Source organism: Coloeus monedula (genome assembly GCF_965178545.1).
Source record: "Coloeus monedula genome assembly, chromosome: 10".
NCBI lineage: Eukaryota > Metazoa > Chordata > Aves > Passeriformes > Corvidae > Coloeus > Coloeus monedula.
Window position 1 is genome coordinate 23,179,359 of NC_138790.1, and position 18,868 is coordinate 23,198,226.

The 18,868-nt window shown below is 44.6% G+C and overlaps 1 protein-coding gene across 2 annotated transcripts in view; it reads left to right on the top strand.

Annotated features, from left to right (window-relative positions):
- Positions 1 to 1,070: 1,070 nt before the first annotated feature.
- The window catches only part of GOLIM4 (golgi integral membrane protein 4), a gene marked incomplete at its 5' end in the record, with an annotated part of 28,193 nt that continues 10,395 nt past the window's right edge, over positions 1,071 to 18,868 (top strand). Inside the window, 7 exons of one of the 2 annotated variants that reach the window (XM_082288443.1) lie at positions 1,071 to 1,257; positions 13,290 to 13,364; positions 14,552 to 14,601; positions 15,339 to 15,392; positions 15,895 to 16,045; positions 17,241 to 17,323; positions 17,883 to 17,966. In XM_082288443.1, the coding sequence (XP_082144569.1) occupies positions 1,071 to 1,257; positions 13,290 to 13,364; positions 14,552 to 14,601; positions 15,339 to 15,392; positions 15,895 to 16,045; positions 17,241 to 17,323; positions 17,883 to 17,966 (684 nt within the window). The remainder of the gene's footprint in view (positions 1,258 to 13,289; positions 13,365 to 14,551; positions 14,602 to 15,338; positions 15,393 to 15,894; positions 16,046 to 17,240; positions 17,324 to 17,882; positions 17,967 to 18,868) is intronic. The other variant, XM_082288444.1, reaches the window with a different exon arrangement.

Sequence of the window (18,868 nt, forward strand, 5' to 3'; positions counted from 1 at the left end):
AGAATTCGGATGCCACATTTTTGGGTGCCTGAATTGAGATGCACCAGCAGCCTGGGCTGGGCTCTGGGAGAAGAAAAGGCCAAGGATGGTGAAGGCTATGACATTCAACACCCAAAACAAAGTGCAGCCAACAACCTCTGAAAACATTAAGCAATCTGATGAGCAGGGCTGGATGGGATATTGGGAAGGAATTCCCCCCGGGAGGGTGGGCAGGCCCTGGCACAGGGTGCCCAGAGCAGCTGGGGCTGCCCCTGGATCCCTGGCAGTGTCCAAGGCCAGGCTGGACATTGGGGCTGGGAGCAGCCTGGGACAGTGGGAGGTGTCCCTGCCCATGGCAGGGGTGGCACTGGGTCATCTTTAAGGCCCCTTCCAACCCAAACCATCCTGTGATTCCATGAACACCTCAGGTGCTTGGCTACAAGAAGCTCCTTGGAGCTTTGCCTTCCCGGTACCCCTGAGCCCCAGACGGTCCCGGCGGTGCCACACGGGCCCCGCTGTCACAGCCCCGCTGTCACAGCCCGCGTTCATCACCACACCAGCCCCGTTCCCGAGGCGCCCCCGCCCCGGGGCTGAGGGGATGAGGCTGGCGGCGGGAGGGGCGGGCGGGGAAGCGCGGCCCGCCCCGGACGGACGCGGCGGGCACCCAATGCGCTCCAGAGGGAGGGCAGAGCCCCGCGGCCCGACCCAATGAGGCCGCGCCCGGAGCGGGACTTCCTTCGGGGATCCCGCGGCGGGGGAGCCGCGGCCAAGCGGGGACACGTCAGTGCGGGGCCAGGACTTGCCTTTGTTCCCCGCAGCCCCGGCCCGCAGCCCCCCCCGGCCGCAGCGACACGGAGCATCCCCAGCATGAGCCCCGCTGCTGCCCGCACCGGGGAGACCGCCCCGGGCGCCGCGGCCGTGCCCAGGGGCTGAACCGCTGGGCCGGCCCCGCCTCCGCCGCCCCTCCTTCCCTTCCTCTCCTCCTCCTCCTTCTCCTCCTCCTCCTCCTCCTCCCGGGGCCTCCGATGCCGCCGCCTCCCGCCCGCTGCTGAGCCGTGACGGGCGGGGGCCCTCGGGACCCCGCCGGGGACATGGGCAACGGGATGTGCTCCCGGAAACAGAAGCGGATTTTCCAGACGCTGCTGCTGCTGACCGTGGTGTTCGGGTTCCTGTACGGGGCGATGCTCTACTACGAGCTGCAGGGCCAGCTGAGGAAGGCTGAGGCCACGGCGCTCAAGTACCAGCAGCATCAGGAGTCCCTCTCGGCTCAGTTACAAGGTACTCCCTCGGCAGGAGCCTCTGCTGCCCTTCCCCAGGGCTTGCAGAACACCCTCCTCCTCCTCCTCCTCCGGCTCTCTCAAAGTTTTGCTCCTTCTCCCCCTTCTTTTCCTGCAGCCTGTGGGGTTGTAGGGTCTCCCCGCGTTGGGATCCCAGCCCCGCCGAGGTCAGGGTGAGGTTTTGTCGTGGATTCCTAGAGAGCTCTCATTCCCACTCGCTCCCACACAGCCTGCAGTGACTCTTATTCCCAAAGGACTGCACATCACTTGGCAGCTCCTGGCATAAAAGGGAAAGGCAGGCGTGCTGCCTGCTGCCCATCTAACAGTACAGACCGTGTCCAGGCTGGGATTTTTGTGGGCTTCTCTGTTGTCTTTGCAGGGTTTTAAACTGAACATCCATCTGCAGTTCCTGGGCAGCATAAACCTTAAATAGCTCCAGGATGGAGGAGAGGAGTATTCTAATAAAGTGTTTTTAAAGGGTAATTTAAAAGTAAAGTTCAAGCAAGTTACACGGGTAAGGCTATTCTATTACTTTTGGAATAACTTTGAATTTCTTGGCTTAAAGGTGCCACATAAATACAGATCCTTGTGTATCTTGGTTTAAGGATGCAGATGTGGGTGTCCTGTAGTTGAAGATGAAAAGGTGTCTATGTCTGACATGTGCATGCCCAGAAATCAGAAGCAAAGCAGCAGGGATGTACCTGAAACATCAATGGTCTGGGAAGTGAAAGACCTCAGCACCTCTCTAATTGTCAAGTGCAAGGTTATCAGGTCAGCACAGATAAAGCCCAGAGCCAGCTTTCAAGTTTTCTTTCTCAAAATAGCATAGAAGAATCAGAGGGATCTGCTGTAGCAACACTAAACTTCAGGATGATCCTCAGCCATCCTTTTCCCTGTGGAAGCATCCATCAAAGCATGCCTGGCAGCACACAGTTTGTGTGCAGAGAGCACAGACTTGGGCTTATGCTGTAAGATTCTTACCGTGATTTGTTCCTTCAGTGTGTTTAGTCACCAGCTGACACCATCGTTACCTAGTATTTCAGTTTCAGGCCATTTCCAGGTAATACCGTGGAGCTTTTTGCCAGAAACCTTCATTTTAGTCCCGAAAAAGGTGTAAATGTTTGGCTGGGAAGTGGGTGTGTGGCCGATGGCTAAAGGGCTACTCTTGCTAGGCTGTGCATTTGCCAACAGGGGACACAGGAACATCTTGTTCTCAAGTTAAAATTTGACAAGTTGGCTTTTTCTGTCACTCCAGCTCTGCCAAAGAGGAGCATGCAACAACCTTTATCCTTACACAGAGGAGAGATTCTCTGGATCAGATATGTGAGGTCTGGACTTCTGGTTTGAACTTTCCATGCTTGAAACATTATTTTGAGTAGCCATCATCTGTCCAAGCATGTTCATGGGAGCAGCAGGCAATTGTGGGAGCTGCATTTTGTGTAATTCTCTTGCTTGTGTCAGTGTGTCAATGGGAAATGTGAAATATGGACCAGGATCTGATAACATTAATAGATTTGATGATCCATGCAATAAACTCACATGGTTCTGGGATCCATGCCAGCGTATCAAGCCCGTTAAGCAGGAGGATTTATCTATGCCAAGTACAGTAGCAGTAAACCCTGTTTAAAAAAAATAATCACTGCCAATTAAGTCACAGAATAGAAGGAAAAATGTAACAATAAAAATGGTTCTTTAAATTTTGCTGTGTTCTGGAAGTAGCTGTTAGTCCTAAGAGAGGGTGAGAGCCCAGAGAAATACAAAATGCAGCAGCAGCCACTAGCTGCCTAATATCCCACTGAAGGAAAGGGAAGTTATGTTCCTGAGGACTCCAGAGGATTTGGGAAATAAACTTTTCTTCCCTGTCTCTCTGCAGTGGCCCTGTATAATCACCTGGATTTTTGCAGTAGGAGTTTGTTAGTGAGGAGAACACAGGGAATTCAGAGCCTGTGCCCATGCCCAGCTCAGCTGGAGAGACACAAGCACAGTGCTGACTGTGATATCCACCACCAAACCCATTCCTGAACCTTTCCTATTTAACTCTTTGTTATGGAACAACAGGAAGGAATTCTCTTTAAGCAGAGACTTGGACACAACATAAAATGCTGACAGAAAATCCCATTTGCAGGTGCAGTATCTGACTGCACTTTGAACTTTGGATTTTAAATGACCTGGATTTTAAATAAACAATATTCCTGTTGCCCAATGAAAACAAACCTCTAAGAATATCTGAGCTACATCTCTTGGCTGTCCAGAGATTATTCTTTGAGCTTACTGTTTTATGAGAACAATAAAATTAAGGTATTGCATTGGTAAAGTGATGCAACTTATCTTTTCCATGCACCATAACCAGTTTGTCTATAGATCCTGGACTAGAGATAACTTTGGGGCCTGAAATATGATGGAAGCACTCTGAAATCTTTTAAAAAGAAGCCAGTTGAAGGGCAAAGTTAAAGGAAAGGAGGGTGCTGTATCAACAGGGGTTGGTTTCTTGGTGTTCACAGCTCTCCTAGGTGATTAAATAAGACTTTAAAGCTGTGCAGAAAAGGATACCTTGGACTTCTATTTCCTGAACAACCATTTAATCAGGAGGCTTTTTAAATGTAAACTAAAAAAATAAAAGGCAGCTTCTAAAAGTGGTGTCTTTGAGGATCCTGAGGCTGTATTGTGGCTGTGCCCCTGGAAGTCTGACTGGATTGAATCTCTTGGATGACACTGAAATATCACCTGTTGTCTGACTTTTTGTTGCGTTTTGCTGTGACTGCTGGAGCCTACAAAGGCAGTTGCTTTCCTGATTGCACAGAGAGGAGCTTGTGAGTGCCCCTGTCAGGGCTTGTGAGTGAAACTTGAGTCCATTTGTGAAATGCCTGAGGTTCATGGACACTCCTGAGTTTATGGACATGGTTGTAGTGTAGGACCCGAGTGCCTTTGGTCTGCCCAAAATCTGAACCAAGATCCTCAGCTGTAGCTCAGAGTGCAGCTCCCATCACTTCCTACTGTCCCCCCTACTGTTTTTCACATTTTTATGGGTTTTTTTTAATCTATGTAGCTAATAACAACCTTCTTTTTGGTACTTGCCAGTTCTTCATGCCCGAATGAGCTGTTCTTTCTGTTTTTCCTTGAAAAGCCAGCGTTCTTAGATTTTTATCTTTTTCATTGCCTTGTTTTGCTCAAACACAGCAACACATGAAGGAGGCTCAATCTCCTGGGAGTACGTAGGAAAATACCAGGGCAGAATGCACAGATCACTGGGAAATGGTGCAGGAAGAGTCTCAGAATCATTAACAAACACACCTGATATGAAGAGAGCTGCACGTGGTTCCGTTTCGGGGAGTTCTGCTCTCTCTGGTGTTCACAGTTCCAGCCACTTCACTGGGAAGTGTTTGTGCCTCTTGGAACAAGCCCAGGGTACAAAGGGAAGGGTGGCAGACCTGGGGAACACAGTAACTGGGTTAGAAAGGCTGGGATCTTAAACTTGCCCCCTTTAGAGGATCAGATTGCAGAAGATTTTGTAAAGAACATCAAACTTTGGCATTTTTCTCTATCAAAGTTCTGCTGGGCGTGGAGAAAGTAGGGCTGCTTTTGTAATCCACAAAGGGAATACCAGGGGCAAAATTTAGAGATGACACAAAATTGTTTGACTGCTGAGAAAACCTAAAGTCATTGTTATCTATAAGGTCTTTCATAGAGAAGCTGATCTTCCCAGTAAGCTGATTATTTTTAAATCTCATTCTTTGAGCACTATATACATTTGAAATATAGAGATAATCTTACTTAGCATTTCTTAAAATGATAAAACCAAAACTTGGTGCTCTTTGCTCCTTTAAAAATGTGTCAGACTAAGTCTTGAATCGTTGGCCATACAGGAACAGGCTTCAGTTGCTAGAACAGAACCACACTGAGAGCTGCAGGTGAGCCTGATTGTACCTGTGACTGCTGCAGGATTGAAAGTATCTACAGATGTCTTTTTAGCCCTTGCAGCTTCTGTCGTCTCATCCTCTGGGTGTTAAGTAACCCCTCGTGTACTACTTTAATCTGTTTAATCTGTTTTCATCCCTAATCCTAATAACAGCCTACAGTTAGTGCCTTTTACTATCTTCATTTTTCCTGCTCTTCCTCTGAGAGTCTTAAGGTGTCTGATGGCTTTGTGCAATCTCTGTGCAGCCTGAGACTGTCCTGTGATCTTGGGAGCCAGCCCAGCAGGGACTATGGATTTAAAAGAGTTTTCCCTCCTCTGGACAAGGTGTGGATTTCCTCAGAGGTTTCTGATCCAGTGCTAGAAAGCACTGGCTGTAAAGCAAATGTGGATTCCTCTGGACCTGTTGTGCTAATTCTCCTAAATCAAGACTCCCTGTGGGGTGACCTGCTAGGGGTTGGTCAGATCTGAGGTAGCTTTATGTGTGTGGAATTGCACAGTGCACCACAGTACTGGATCACAGTTCTCTGCCACCTTAGTGGTTCATATCTACCCTGAAAACTGCACAGGTGCCAAAGCTGCTCCGACATCATACAGATGTGGGTGTACTTCACTGTCACATCCCTCTTTTATAGTGCCTTAAACTTGTACCTTGAGTTGGCAGAGCTGGGAAGAGCCAACACTAATTTGATGGCTTATTTTTCACATGCATCAGACAAGTAGAGCTGCATCTACTGCCGCTCCTGTGTGGTTGGTTGTTCTTCCTAAAACCAGAATCCTGAATTCCTGTCATTCCTATGACTTTCAGGCTGCACATAACACTGCAGCACTTCTTTTGATGGTGTTTTGTTGCTGCCTGAGAGATCCATGGTAGCACTGTAGGAGGAAAGGTTGGTTCTGTGTGTACTTCCTCTGAAATGGCAAGGACAGCATCCCAAATTCTCCTACCTGGCTTCCTGAAAGGGAAAGCTTTGGTTTGTAACCTCCTCTGAGCACCTGGCTGCTGTACCTCCCTTCACATTTTCAATGGATATTTAATGTTCTGAATACTTGAAACACATGAAATGCTTGAAATTGTGCAGAATTTTAGTATGGAAGAGGTATGTGGTGTAAGGTATATTCATATATGCTTTTGCATGTACATATATGTATGTATATAACTAGATAGATATGTGTTTGTTTTGCAGCTCACCATCAAGATTTGGGGTTATCTGGAATTATCCAGCTTTTACTCATAACCCAAGTACACAGAAAAGGTGCTGGAGCACTGTTCAGATCAGTTAACTCAGGGAAGTTTGTTTCCAGGTCCATAGCAGAATTTCCATGTCCAGCAGCTGAATTCTGACTTGAAAGATAAATTGAGCACGTGCCCATATTTCTATTTTTTCATTCCTGTAATCCATGCCCAAGTGCCCTTTCCTTGTGGACGTAACAGTTCCAGGATAAATTTCTACCAGTGCAGCAGCATTTCCTCTGCACCCCAGCTGGTCCCTGGCTGAGGATCACAGAGCAGTCTGGGGGAATATTGAGCAGAATGAGGCACTACAGTGGGTTTGTTCCCTGGGTTTTGGTGTTCCCCCTCCCTGGTTTAACACAAGACCTGGTGACCAACATGATGCAAAACAGATCCCAATATTTGTTACTGATGTTGATTTAAGTCTCCTAAAGCTTGTCAGTGATGGAGTTGAGTGGACACTTCTGAGCTGGGGCAGGAGGAGGGAGGTAGGATGGGTTGATGGTGGTGAGTTTGCATTCTGGCTTCTTGGACAGTCATCTCCTGTCACATACTCCTGCCTGCCTGAATTCCTAAGCCATTAAAACGACGTTCCAAGCACATTGCCTCACTGGGCTGACTTTTGCTTGTCAGCCTGCAAGTTTGGGTGGGGCAATTTATGAGTAAGGCTTCCACCCTGTGTGAGATTTGAGTGCCCATTATAGCATCTCTGATGTGCTGGTGAGAATATTGCCAGCAATTTGTGGCTAACAGAATTCACTTTCCTCTTTTTGGAATGGGATCCTTGCAGGGAAAAAGTCATTTAATGTGCCCTGCTGAAAGTCAGGTGCTGCTTTGAGGTTTGATGGTAATGAAAGCTAAATAAATCAGATTACTGAAAAAAAAGAGCTATACAGAACAAGTAATTAAAGCTGAATCCTTTGCTGGGTGATTTTTCTTGGGATTCTTTTTCAGGATTCAGGGGCATGAATTTCTAGTCTTGTTGGAGCCTGAGGTGAGCACTTGAGGAATCCAACCTGTTTGGATGCTCTCCTTGTTTAAGGAGGGGTCTTGTGAGCTGGATGCAGTTCTGATCTTTTTCTGGCCATGTAGCAGAACCCAAACTTTTTGAGATTTTCTGCTATGCATCATTAATTAAGAAATAAAAGAAACTGCAATTGCTCCACCTCGTCCTCTATGTTTTCCTCCTCCCCTAAGGTATCTGAAATTAGCCTGCTATCTTATTTTCCTGAGGTGACTCAGATCCCAGAATTTGGCAGTCATTTCCAGGGCTTAATTACAGAGATGATGAGAGAGAAGTATGGTCTGCCTGAGCTCCCAGAGGGCAGAGCAAGGAGCCTGCTCCTATCCACACTGACATGCTCAACCAAGCCATTTTCAGTCAAAAAATCAATCACTAACTCAAACTCTTGATTTCTGGATGTAGTTTGTGCATGTATAGATTGGGGTTTTTTCTTCAAGGTCTATTTTTTACTAATTCCTGAATACAGATATTCATGTAGATCCTGACACCATGTCGATACAATCACTAGACCTGCATAAAATTGAAAAAAAGTCTAAAATCATTTTTGAGAGAAAGAACAGGCCCTTGTTTCCTAGAGCTGAGGGTTGAGGAGACCCAGAGATTCAGAGATGATGTGAGAAGAAAACTGTTGTCTCTGCGGCTTTTATCAAAGCTTGTGTATTTTTCTGCTAATTTACGTCTCAAATCACGACACCATTTTTCTTTGAACTATTTGCATTTATCATCACTCCAAGAAAAAAAAACCTTTATCATCTACTGGTGTATAGAAAACAGCAATGCAAGGTGGGATGCTGATCCCACCCGCAGTACCAAGGGTTGGAAGAAACCTTTTGTTGAGTGCACTGGAAATCTTTTCTGAAAAACATGCTCTCCTTCCTGATAAAAGTCAGGTCTGAAGCCTATCTGTAAGGGATTAAATATTTAATCGCATTTAATACCCATTCTCAACCTTATTTTTAGCAGCAGCTATTACAGTTTACTGTTTGAACATGATAAATCCTTCTTCTGTCCCAACTTATCTTAAATCTGTTGTTTCCTAGAGGTGTTATTGACTTCTAAGAAAGGCTCTATGGGAGGCAGGGTGGAGTAAAAGGATTCTATTAAATATGGATGCTTGCTCCAGTTTAGAAATTAATTTTCCTGTCATCCTTACGATTGAATAGAGGCCACAATGATCTCTTAGAAATACAAGTGTGTGTTTCTGAGGTAGAGTGCATTAATGTGCCAAATTCTCCAGCATTTCCCATTTTTCAGAACTGCAGTGAAGGCAAAACTGGAACCACTTACTGGAGCTTTTTGGTTAGAACTTCTTACTGGAACACTGAGTCAGAGGAACACATGTATTTTAATTGATAGCTCATTTTTGGTGCAGGATCTCTGAAAGCGGATGTTATGCTTTCTCTTAAAAAAAAAAAATCCCCTGAATGTGAAGATCCAGATATTAAATACAAACTTTTCAAATTATTAATACTCTGAGCAAATTAAATGATACGGGAATTCAGTCAAAGCAGAGGTCATTCTTAAGCACAACTGCCTATGCATGGTGTGGTTTTCCAGGGGGAATTTGACATGACTGGCTGTAATTAGACAAAGCCATTATTTGATCATGTGAGTAAATTGCAAAGTGTAGGAGTTTGTTTGGAAGTAAAAGTAATTCTCATAGTGCACACAGTGCCAGCTGTGGTTTGCAGAGAGCAGAATGAGAGCAGTCCATCCCTGCCTGCATGTTCCGTAATGAAGCCTCACACACAAATCAGTTTCACGTTACCGTGGTTTCTATTTCTGTCCTTTTTGTGGAAATTCACACCAGGAAACTTCAGGGACATAAATTATTGAATAGCTGCAATATTTTGTTCAATATATGGTAAATATTGTGGCTTGGAGCACCCTGGGATGGTGGAAGGTGTCCCTGCCCATGGCAGAAAAAGATGAGCTTTAAGGTGCCTTCCAACCCAAACCATTCTATGATAAATAGATGGTTTCTGTAATGTTGTTTCCTTGCTCTGTACTTAAAACACAGATTTCCTAGTCTTTATTGTGGGAATACTTCAATTTTTTCTAAGATATTTGCAGTGTCACTTGAATATCCATTTACTGCTAATCCCTCAGTTGAATCTGAAATAGATGAAGCTCACACTGTGATGCTGTGGCCAGCATGGCTTGTACTGTGGTGGGGAATCCTGCTGCTTGTCCAGCAGCTACCCACAGTTTGATAATCTCTTTCTGATAAGATTATCAGTAGTGAAATCAGCGGATCTCCTTGTTTGAAAGCAGATTCACTGATTTAAATACTGGGCTGGAAGCTTGGGGAGCAGCTCTTGCTATATTATTAACATCTCCTCACAGCATGAAATGTGTCAGAGGAGGCATGAAATGTCACCTGAGATCAAAATTTTAATTATTTTCATTGGATTAGAGAATTTTTCCTACATCCCCTATTGAAGGGATTCCGCTTTGGCTCATGGAAATGCTTTACTCTCAGCAGAAAAGCTTTTTCCGTGGGTTCACAATTGAAATGGTTCTATTTGCAGGGACAAGAATGGGGAATGAACTGTTTTTATAGCAAGTCTGTGTTCTGCAGGCCTTGGCAGTGTCACTAGAGAAGTGCCAGTGTGGTTTACCCCACGCTGCTGGTTCAGCTCAACTCTGCCACAGTGTGAGGGAAAACAACACTGATAGTTGCCAAGACTACTGAAATCTGCTGGTTTTAAGTGAAAGATGTTACTGTAAGCTTGGAGAATGACTTCAGAATTGTGTTACAAACAATCATGTTGAAATTAGTAAAATTTCTTCTATCATGTATTTTTGAATCCCAGTGTAATCTTAATTTTCCAGTACGTAAGGTAATGGGAGCTGGGTCATTTTAGACTCTGAGATCGTCTTTCTGATCAAATGATTAATGTAGCACGGTCACAAAATTGCTGATAATGTAAACTAGGCAGTGCTTTCTTTTAAATGTACAGTAATGGCTTATTTGCTTAATTATGGCTCTATTGCTTAGAGGTACAGAGCAAAGATGAGAGAAGGAACCTTGACTGTTAAACAATCTCAATTTCATCACCTCCCTGACTCCTGTGTTGCAATTAACGTTCAGCACTGGTCTGAGTGGTGTAATCTGGGAACATGCACGGCATCCCACACCTCCCTTCTCCCTCAATTCCTTCTCTTTATGGGGAAAATCTTAAGGACTTGATTTTATTGGGATGAGTTCCAAGACTGTTCAGTGTTTCCTTGTTGAAGGTGAAAGGTCTTTATTGATCTGTGAGGTTACCAGTTCAGTTTCTGGGCTCTGTGAGTTTGTGGTTCTTTGTTCATTTGTGTAGGTTACATTCTGTAGGTAATTTCAAGAATTAAACTGATACCTGCAGTAAATCCAGCTTTGGAATAGGGCCTGTTAGCTATTAGATTAGATGACAGTATTTGTCCCCATTTTTTTTACCATTCTATTAAATATAATGGTGAAGTAAAGTTCAATTATTTGTGCAAAGATCCGTACAAAATTAAAAGCTTACCCTAGGAAGAATTATTTGTGCATCCCAGCCGTGGGATTTTGTCAGATTCCTTATGTAGGTTCCACCCCCTCCTGGGGTGGACTTTTCTCGAAAACCTGTTTTTCAGTGTATTTATTTCATTCAGATTCTTGCTCAGACATCTTATATCCAGGCTGGCAGCGAAGTAGGAGAAATCCCTGCTGTAGTAACAAGCCCTTTGTAGTCTGGGCTCTTCCTAAAGTTCCTAACTGGTGGAAATAATTCAAATTTATGGGAGATTAACTCCTGTATGTACTTATAAAATCTGACCTGCAAGCTACTCCCCAAAGGAGCGAGTGAGAAAACATGGAAGCTGTGCTTTGTTAATAATTATTCTTGATCAACACCTTCAGTACATTGCACCTGATGGATTTTTATCAGAGAGAAATGTGCTGAGCCTACCAGTAACTGAACTCAAAGGGCAGAGGTGGAGGAGGAGGTTTTTCTTGTCCTTTTTAGCCACCTGAGGGGCTGTTTTAGGACTTCTCCAGCTTTGTCCCAGTATTTCAAGGGTTGGCACACAGCAGGTAGAGGAGAGGATGCACTGCCTGAGTTCAGACTCTGCAAGTGCAGGGTGAAACCCCGAGCTCAGCAGGGATTCTCTGAGCTCTGAGAGGTCCCTGAACCCCAAATCCTGCCTTCTCCTGGCCCTTTGCTGCTGCCCCTGCGATGGGTTTGCTGTGCAGGGTTTGCCCCCACACACACGCTTGTTAAAGCACCGGGAGGAGCCGTGGAAGGTGCACTTGCAGACAGAGCAGTGGAATGGAAAACGCTCCCTCCAAATCCATTTGTGGTTTCGCGTGTTTGCCAAAAAGCCTGTTCCACCCCGATTGCATGGGAGGGGAAGCCCATTATGGATTTTCATTGCTCTCCTGAGCTGCTGTGCTACAACCACTGTTCCTTTTGCACAATAATTCAGCGTTCAACACCTTCAGGGGCTGAATAAAACCATCACTGTAGTACTGCCTTTTTTTTTTTTTTCTTCCCCTTCTCCAAGCCTGGTGGTGACTTTGTGAATATTCATTGCCTGCTTGTTTTCCTACAGAGGGTGTTGATACTTTGGCTCATCTTGACTGATGCCCTTGACTTTTGAAGATAAATAGCAAAGTGGAGATAGGTGCCAGGGATTGATTAGCAATCCAGCTTCTGAGTCAAAACATAAACACTGGTAGATAAGGCTGCAGAATGCACCTTGGTGGAATAAAGAAATGTTTTAAGATGCAAGAGGAGTTTTCTGTGGCTGCCAAGATACAGATCTTTATTGGACGCTTCTTGTTGAAGGCTTATGCTCACCAATGGTTTATTCTCAGAAAAATGAGTTTCCTAGTTTTGATGGAAAAATCACTCATTGTTTTAATACAAATTAATAACTCATTAAAAGAATGCAAACTGTAATTTGGCAGTGAAAGGCATTTGTGTTAAACTGAGCTTAAACACATGTAATTGTACTATTAAACACATATAATTGTATATTTCCATGAGTTTTAATCAATATCTTTGCTGCAAACTTGGCTGTTTCAGATAATGAGAGGTGAGGAAAGGGTAAATAGGGTCTGATGTGCCACCTCCCAAACTCCATGTCCAAAGCACAGGCTGAATGAAATCCTGCTTTACTGGCAGCCAAATGGGGAACTTTGTGCCAGAGGATGTTGGATGTCCTGAACACACCTGGATACAACAAACAGTCATAAATGTAACCCCCATTTTGGGATGGTGTCTGCAAAGGAATCATGGGCAGCTTGGACAGTCTTTGGGAGTCATTCTTTCTGGGAGACAGTGCAAAGGAATGCTGTATTCCCAGTTCTTGGAAGAATTCAGGGTGGCTCCCGGGTTCCCCATGCCTCAGCCCAGGCAGCCTGTCCAGTGCCCTGCTGCACCTCTGCCCTTGGGCATCTCTCTTCCCTCTTTGTGACGCTTCGTGTGCTGCCAGGAATTCCTCTGGCAGCAGAGCTGTCCTGTCTTATTCCCTTGTCTCTGTGCAAACAAGGCAGGGGAGGAGAGAAACGTGGAAAATGTCCCTGCATTCCTGAGAAGGGAAGAGGGTTTGGTAGCTCCACCACAGCTGGCTGCCTCCATAAACAAATCCCTCGCCTGCTTATCCCATTCCATGTTTAGCAATGCAGATAACCCAGGATTTGGGATCGATAAAGCCTGCAAAAAGGAAAAAAGTTACTGTCACAGGGGATACAAACTGCCCTTTGTCCCATGACCTCATTCCACTTGGATTTTCCTGGTGTATTCCGTGCCAGCACTCACTGGGTGTGTTGGGGTGGGTGGTGGGGTTTGTGCCTGTTACTTTTTAAAGGGATTTGTACAAAATTTCTCTTCTCAGTTGTGTATGAGCACCGGTCAAGATTAGAAAAGTCATTACAAAAGGAAAGGCTGGAACATAAGAAAGCGAAGGAAGGTAAAAATGTGCTTTTCACTTTGACATTTAACTTGATTATAGTAGAAAGTAATTTCAAATGGTTTTTCTTCAATTTTAAATGAGCTGGATAATATATTAGCAATATATTAGGATCCACTTGGCAGAGTTGTGCTGGTCTTTTGCTAGTTCTTTTTTATTTAATCTTTTTTAATCAGATCTTTTAAAAAGCAATCATCTTTTAAATACTATTTACAGATGACTGCAACATGAAGTAATATACCCAGAGACTATGTTTGCATCCATGTGCATAAAAAACCCAACACTGTGGGGTATGGGCATGTGTAAATGTTGTCCTGGCATGCCAAAAATTCAAAACTTGTACCAAAACCGTGGGATCTTTTCCTGCATTCCATCAACGGGAAATTAAACTTGGAATCAGTACCTTTACGTGTTCTTTGGGGTGAGCACATGCTTACATGCCTTTTCCTGATTAAGACTAAATTCTAGGCGTGTGTGAGGGGCAAACACAAATTGTACTTCTTAGACCTCTGCCCTCTGTGGAAGTTCAGCAGGATCCCATCCTCTGAGTTTCCTCAGTCTCTAAATTCACTGCAAATTTTAGAGTAGAGCCTCTATTCTTCCTAAAACTGAGGACTCAGCTGCTGAATTAAAAATATCACTGTAGCAAAGCTGACGAGGAATAAACGATTCTCACCGTGCAGGTCTCAGTGGGTTTCTGGTGCCATCTAGTGTAGAATGGTCCTGCTGCTACCCGAGGGTGAGACACCTTTTCAAACCCTGAGAAGAGAGAGGATCGAGGAGCAAATGAGGAAATGTTTTATTATTTCCAAGAATACACGATTTATAAATATCCTTTTCCTTTTGAATGATGCTCTTGGGCCTCTGCTGGAAGAGTTAATGTAACAGATTTAATTACCCATCTGTAGTCTTGAGCCTGAACTCTGCATCTCTCACTGTAATATGAAACTTTAAAGTGAAGATATATTATGAAATTTCTAAAAGAAAATATTTTGTCAAAAATTGTGCATTTTGTCAAATTCTCTATAGGTTGTTTTTCTATTTTTTTAAGATCCTTTTGAAAATTGTTTCTGCATAAATGTTCAGCTCTTAAAGAGAATTTATGTACCCAACAGCCAAGTTATTCAAGCACAGATTCTCATCCTCCTGGTGTTTTTTTCATCAGTACTTTTCCTTTTATGTTGCAGATTTTCTTGTTTATAAACTAGAAGCACAGGAAACACTAAATAAAGGAAGGGTAAGTCATCATTCCTAGCACAAGTTTTTAATAGCTGATGCTATTTGAGTTGCAAGGAAAAGGAAATGCTTTGCAATTATGACTGTTCAAAGGAAGAGATCTTGCAAAATACTAATTGAAAGAGCTCTCACTTATCCCAGTTCTACTCTGCATTCATAAGTGCTCTCCAATTCCTAATTATTTGAGCTATAGTGGGAGATACTAATATCTCTCCAGAAAATTAATTCAGAAAATAATCCCCTGTTTATATTACGGTAGTTCAAACGTAATGTTGTTATATTTAAGGGGAAAGGGGAATAAGAAGGTGTTAGAAATCTTTTTGTAGCTTAGCCCCCAGGGAAAAGAACAGTGACAGCTTTCTAACACATGGGCTTTGAACTGGAAAGTATAAAAACATCAAGAAACTTTGTTTTATGTACCAAGTGCCAGAAGGAAAGCTCTATCTGGCAGAGGATCCAGAGACCTGTAGAGAACTCTTCATAAAGCAAGTAAATTAGGATTTTATGGCTATTTCATGTTGAAACTGGGGAGCAGTTTGGGAGCTGAGTAACAGGAGTTAAAATAGGTTGTTGCTGCAGTAGGTGCAGAGTGTAGGAGCTTGCTCTGCTCCAAAGCCAGGGGAGAGATGGATTTGTTTCCTGGGGAGCTGCATCCCTTGGCTGGTGACTCCCAAAAGCTGCATGTGCAGAGCTCAGGGGGATGCCAGGGGGTTTAACACGAGTGCTTTTGTTTTGCAGCAAGACTCAAACAGCAGATACAGCGCCCTGAGTGTGCAGCACCAGATGCTGAAGGTGGGTGACTGGGACAGCAGCGCACCTGAGGAACTGCTCGTGCTGGGGAGACACGGCCTGGCTGGGCTCTGCTATCACTGCAGAGTGTCAGGGTGTGGGCAGTGCCTTCCTCTTACTTTTGAAAGGTGGTTTCCTGCAGTTTTTCCTTGTCAGGCTTTCCAGTGGGTAATTAAATCTTACCAGATGCAATTACTTGTAGGGAACACTGACTTATCAGCCCTCGCGTCGTTTGACACGTAGGGGTTTTCTTAGACACATTCAGCAGCTCCCAGGGGGACAGTGCAGCTCTGGGGTGAGGTGACACAGCCCTGGAACAGGAGCCTGCTCATCACAGAGATCATTCTGTGTTTGAAAGGAGCTGCAATGTGCATGCTTTGAATAATAACCTTCCTGTTATGAATGCTTCCTATTCATCTGCACTTATTAAACAAATTGCCAAAGACAATATTAGCCAGATCTGCAGATACAGAGCTGTTCCAGTGTCCCAACTTGGTATTTGCAGAGTCAACACGAAGAACTAAAGAAACAGCACGCTGACCTTGAGGAAGATCACCGAAAACAAGGAGAAGAGTTCAGCAGGACATTCAGTGATCACAAGGAGCGATACCTGCAGCTGCAGCAGGAAAAGGAGCAGGAGATCTCCAAGCTGAAGGGTAAATGTAACCTGTGTCTGGCTGCCCACATTAAATTGGGTGTTTGCCATTGTGTTCTGTGTGGTGTGAGAGAGGCATTTTCTCTGTTCTCACTCACAGGTCATTTGTGCATCTTCTGCCTCCTGGCAAGTTACATTTTATTGATGATTTTCTGTGGCCTCTCTCTGAAATCTGTTCAATGTGCTCTGTGTTTCTGTCTGGGTTACAGAAATAGCAAAAAACCGAGCATTTAAAAGCCTGTCAAGCATCAGAGGTTGTTGAGCCAGTTTTTAATTTTTAATTCTAAGACTTGTATAAACCTGAAAAAAAAGGTTTGCCTCTTCTTTTTTGTAACTGAAAGGCAATCTAAGAATATTTGCCACTGCTAGCAGAGATGTAATTGTGCCTCTTTATGAAGTGACTTTATTTACATTTTATACCTCCTTTTTCCTTGCATGTACCAGCTCCTCTGGAGCATGTTGCACCTGCACACTTGGATGCTGAATTCAGTTTTTACTCTTGGCATCCAGTTTCCTGTTCGAGATTCTGGGCAATTTTCAGGCCTCTTCCATCCTCATTACACAATTCCATTGAACAAAAGGATGGGGCTGTGTCCATCAGAGCCTTCTTTGCCTCGTGTCCCTAACACAGGGGTTGGTTCTGGAGCTGTTTGCAGCTTTGTCTGCAGAGGGTTCTGCAGGCAGGGGTTGTTTGCTGGCTCCACGTCAACATCATGTAAAAAGTGGGAATAGACCCAGAAGCTTTTGGAGCGTGCTGGCCATCTGGGCATCCCTTCCAAAGGAGTAGCTGGGACCTATGACAGAAAATTCTCACTTGCCAGATGTGATGTGGGGAAAGAGAGGAGGGTGCCTTCCTCTCTGCCTTCTCAGGATTCAGATTTCCATAGGGAATTCTGCCATCTGCAGCACCCAGCGGGAGCAGTGATGCAGAATTCCAGGTGCAGACTGGGTGCACCGATAGAAAATTTCACCAAATGTTAAAATTTTCTGCTTGAAAATGGAAGGAAAGCTTTTTAATAGGGCTGGGGAGAGAGGTAAGAAAAACAAGCCATACAATTATTCTGCTTAATTTTTACTGCAGCAGTCGTGTGGGATTTTATGTAGATTGTGTTATAGTCTTAATTTTGGTGCCTAGCCTGGTGTTATAAATCCAGCCAGCTTTAAACTTTGTATTTCTTTTCATTTCTTTTCAACAGAATCCCTGTATAACTTACAGGAGGAGAACAGGCAGCTGAGGAAAGCTCACCAAGACATTCACACCCAGCTACAGGATGTCAAGGTAGGCTTTGCACTGGGGAGAACTTTCAAGATCATTAGGAAATATTTTTTCCCCAAGTTTTCCCAAGCCCGAAGCAGGCTGTGCTGAAGACTTGTAGTTTCTGTTATGTGAGCAAAAGGAGAGGAATAGGCTGAATTGGATTTGTTTTCGGCCACCTGCATTTTAAGTACATGCCCATTAAAAAAAAAAAAAAATTGGTACAGATTACAATTGGGAATTTGGTTTTAGAAGTTCAGAATTGAGTTTTGGCAAAACTCAATGCCTAATTTTTTCGGCTCTGTTTTTTTTTTTTAAATGTTCATCAACATCTACCCCTACTTCTAATTTTATTTTAGTTACACAAACCCTGGCCTCCAAACTACCTTCCCTGGTGTGCTCGCTTCCTCTGTCTGTTTAATACGCATTCCATGTGAGATAAATAAGTGCTGCCATTCCAGCTCAGGATTTTCTTTTCAAAATAAATTGAATTATCGTCCTAGTTCAAACCTCCCCCAGGCTCCCTAACTGATCTTTAGAATGAACTTTGTGTGAAACGTGTGATGTTCTTCTTTTTGTGTAGCAACAGCATAAGAACTTACTGTCCCAGCACAACGAGCTTGTGGTGACATTGGAAGACCACAAGAGTGCACTAGCTGCTGCTCAGGTCAGAAGGAAAGCAGCTCCTGCGGGCTCTCAGCTTCCCAAATCCGTGTCTCCTGGCCCGGCTGGCTGCAGGGTGCTGCATGTGCCTTTGGCATGGGGATCCCAGCGGGAGCACTGCCCTCGCAGCGAGTGCATGGCACGAGGGGCTGCTCCTCAGAGGCTGAACAGCTCCCAGGGTGGCCAGGGAGCAGAGCAGGCTGTGGGCCAGCCCAGCAGTGCATGTGTTCCTGAGGAAAGGGTCTCTCTGCTTCCCTGAGAGCTGTCAGTGCCTTTCTCTCTCTGTCCTCTCTGATGGAACTGCTGTTAGTGAGCATAACACACTCTGACCTTCACATTTATCTATTACTCAGACCTGGATGCTGCTGTAAAATCTCTTCTTGTGTGTGGCTGGAGAGGTTGTGAGGCTTTCATGGAATTCCAGAGTGCTTTGGCTTGGAAGGGACCTTAAAGCCCATCCAGTGCCACCCCTGCCATGGGCAGGGACACCTCCCACTGTCCCAGGTTGCTCCAAGCTCCATCCATGCTGGCCTTGGACACTTCAGGGATCCAGGGGCAGCCACAGCTGCTCTGGGCAATACACATCAGTGCAGCAGCAGCAGAATATAGATGGAGATGTGTATGGAGGAGTGAAAACTCCAGATGGAACTCAAGTTAGTTTTTAAAAAAACGGCAGCATTAAGTTTCTTAAATGTCACTTTCAAGTGAACTATCCACAGCACAAACTGTTGCAGGCTCAATCAGCTGTGCTGGTACAAGCTGTGGAGGCCACAGGGAATCTCAAAGTGGGAGTAATGCTGGAGCAGAGGAAGACTTTTGGTGAAAGATCAGAGGAAAAGGCAATGAGGCAGCATGAAGTTATTTTTATTCCTGACTGATTTTCTTCATTTAGGCATTTTCACAGTC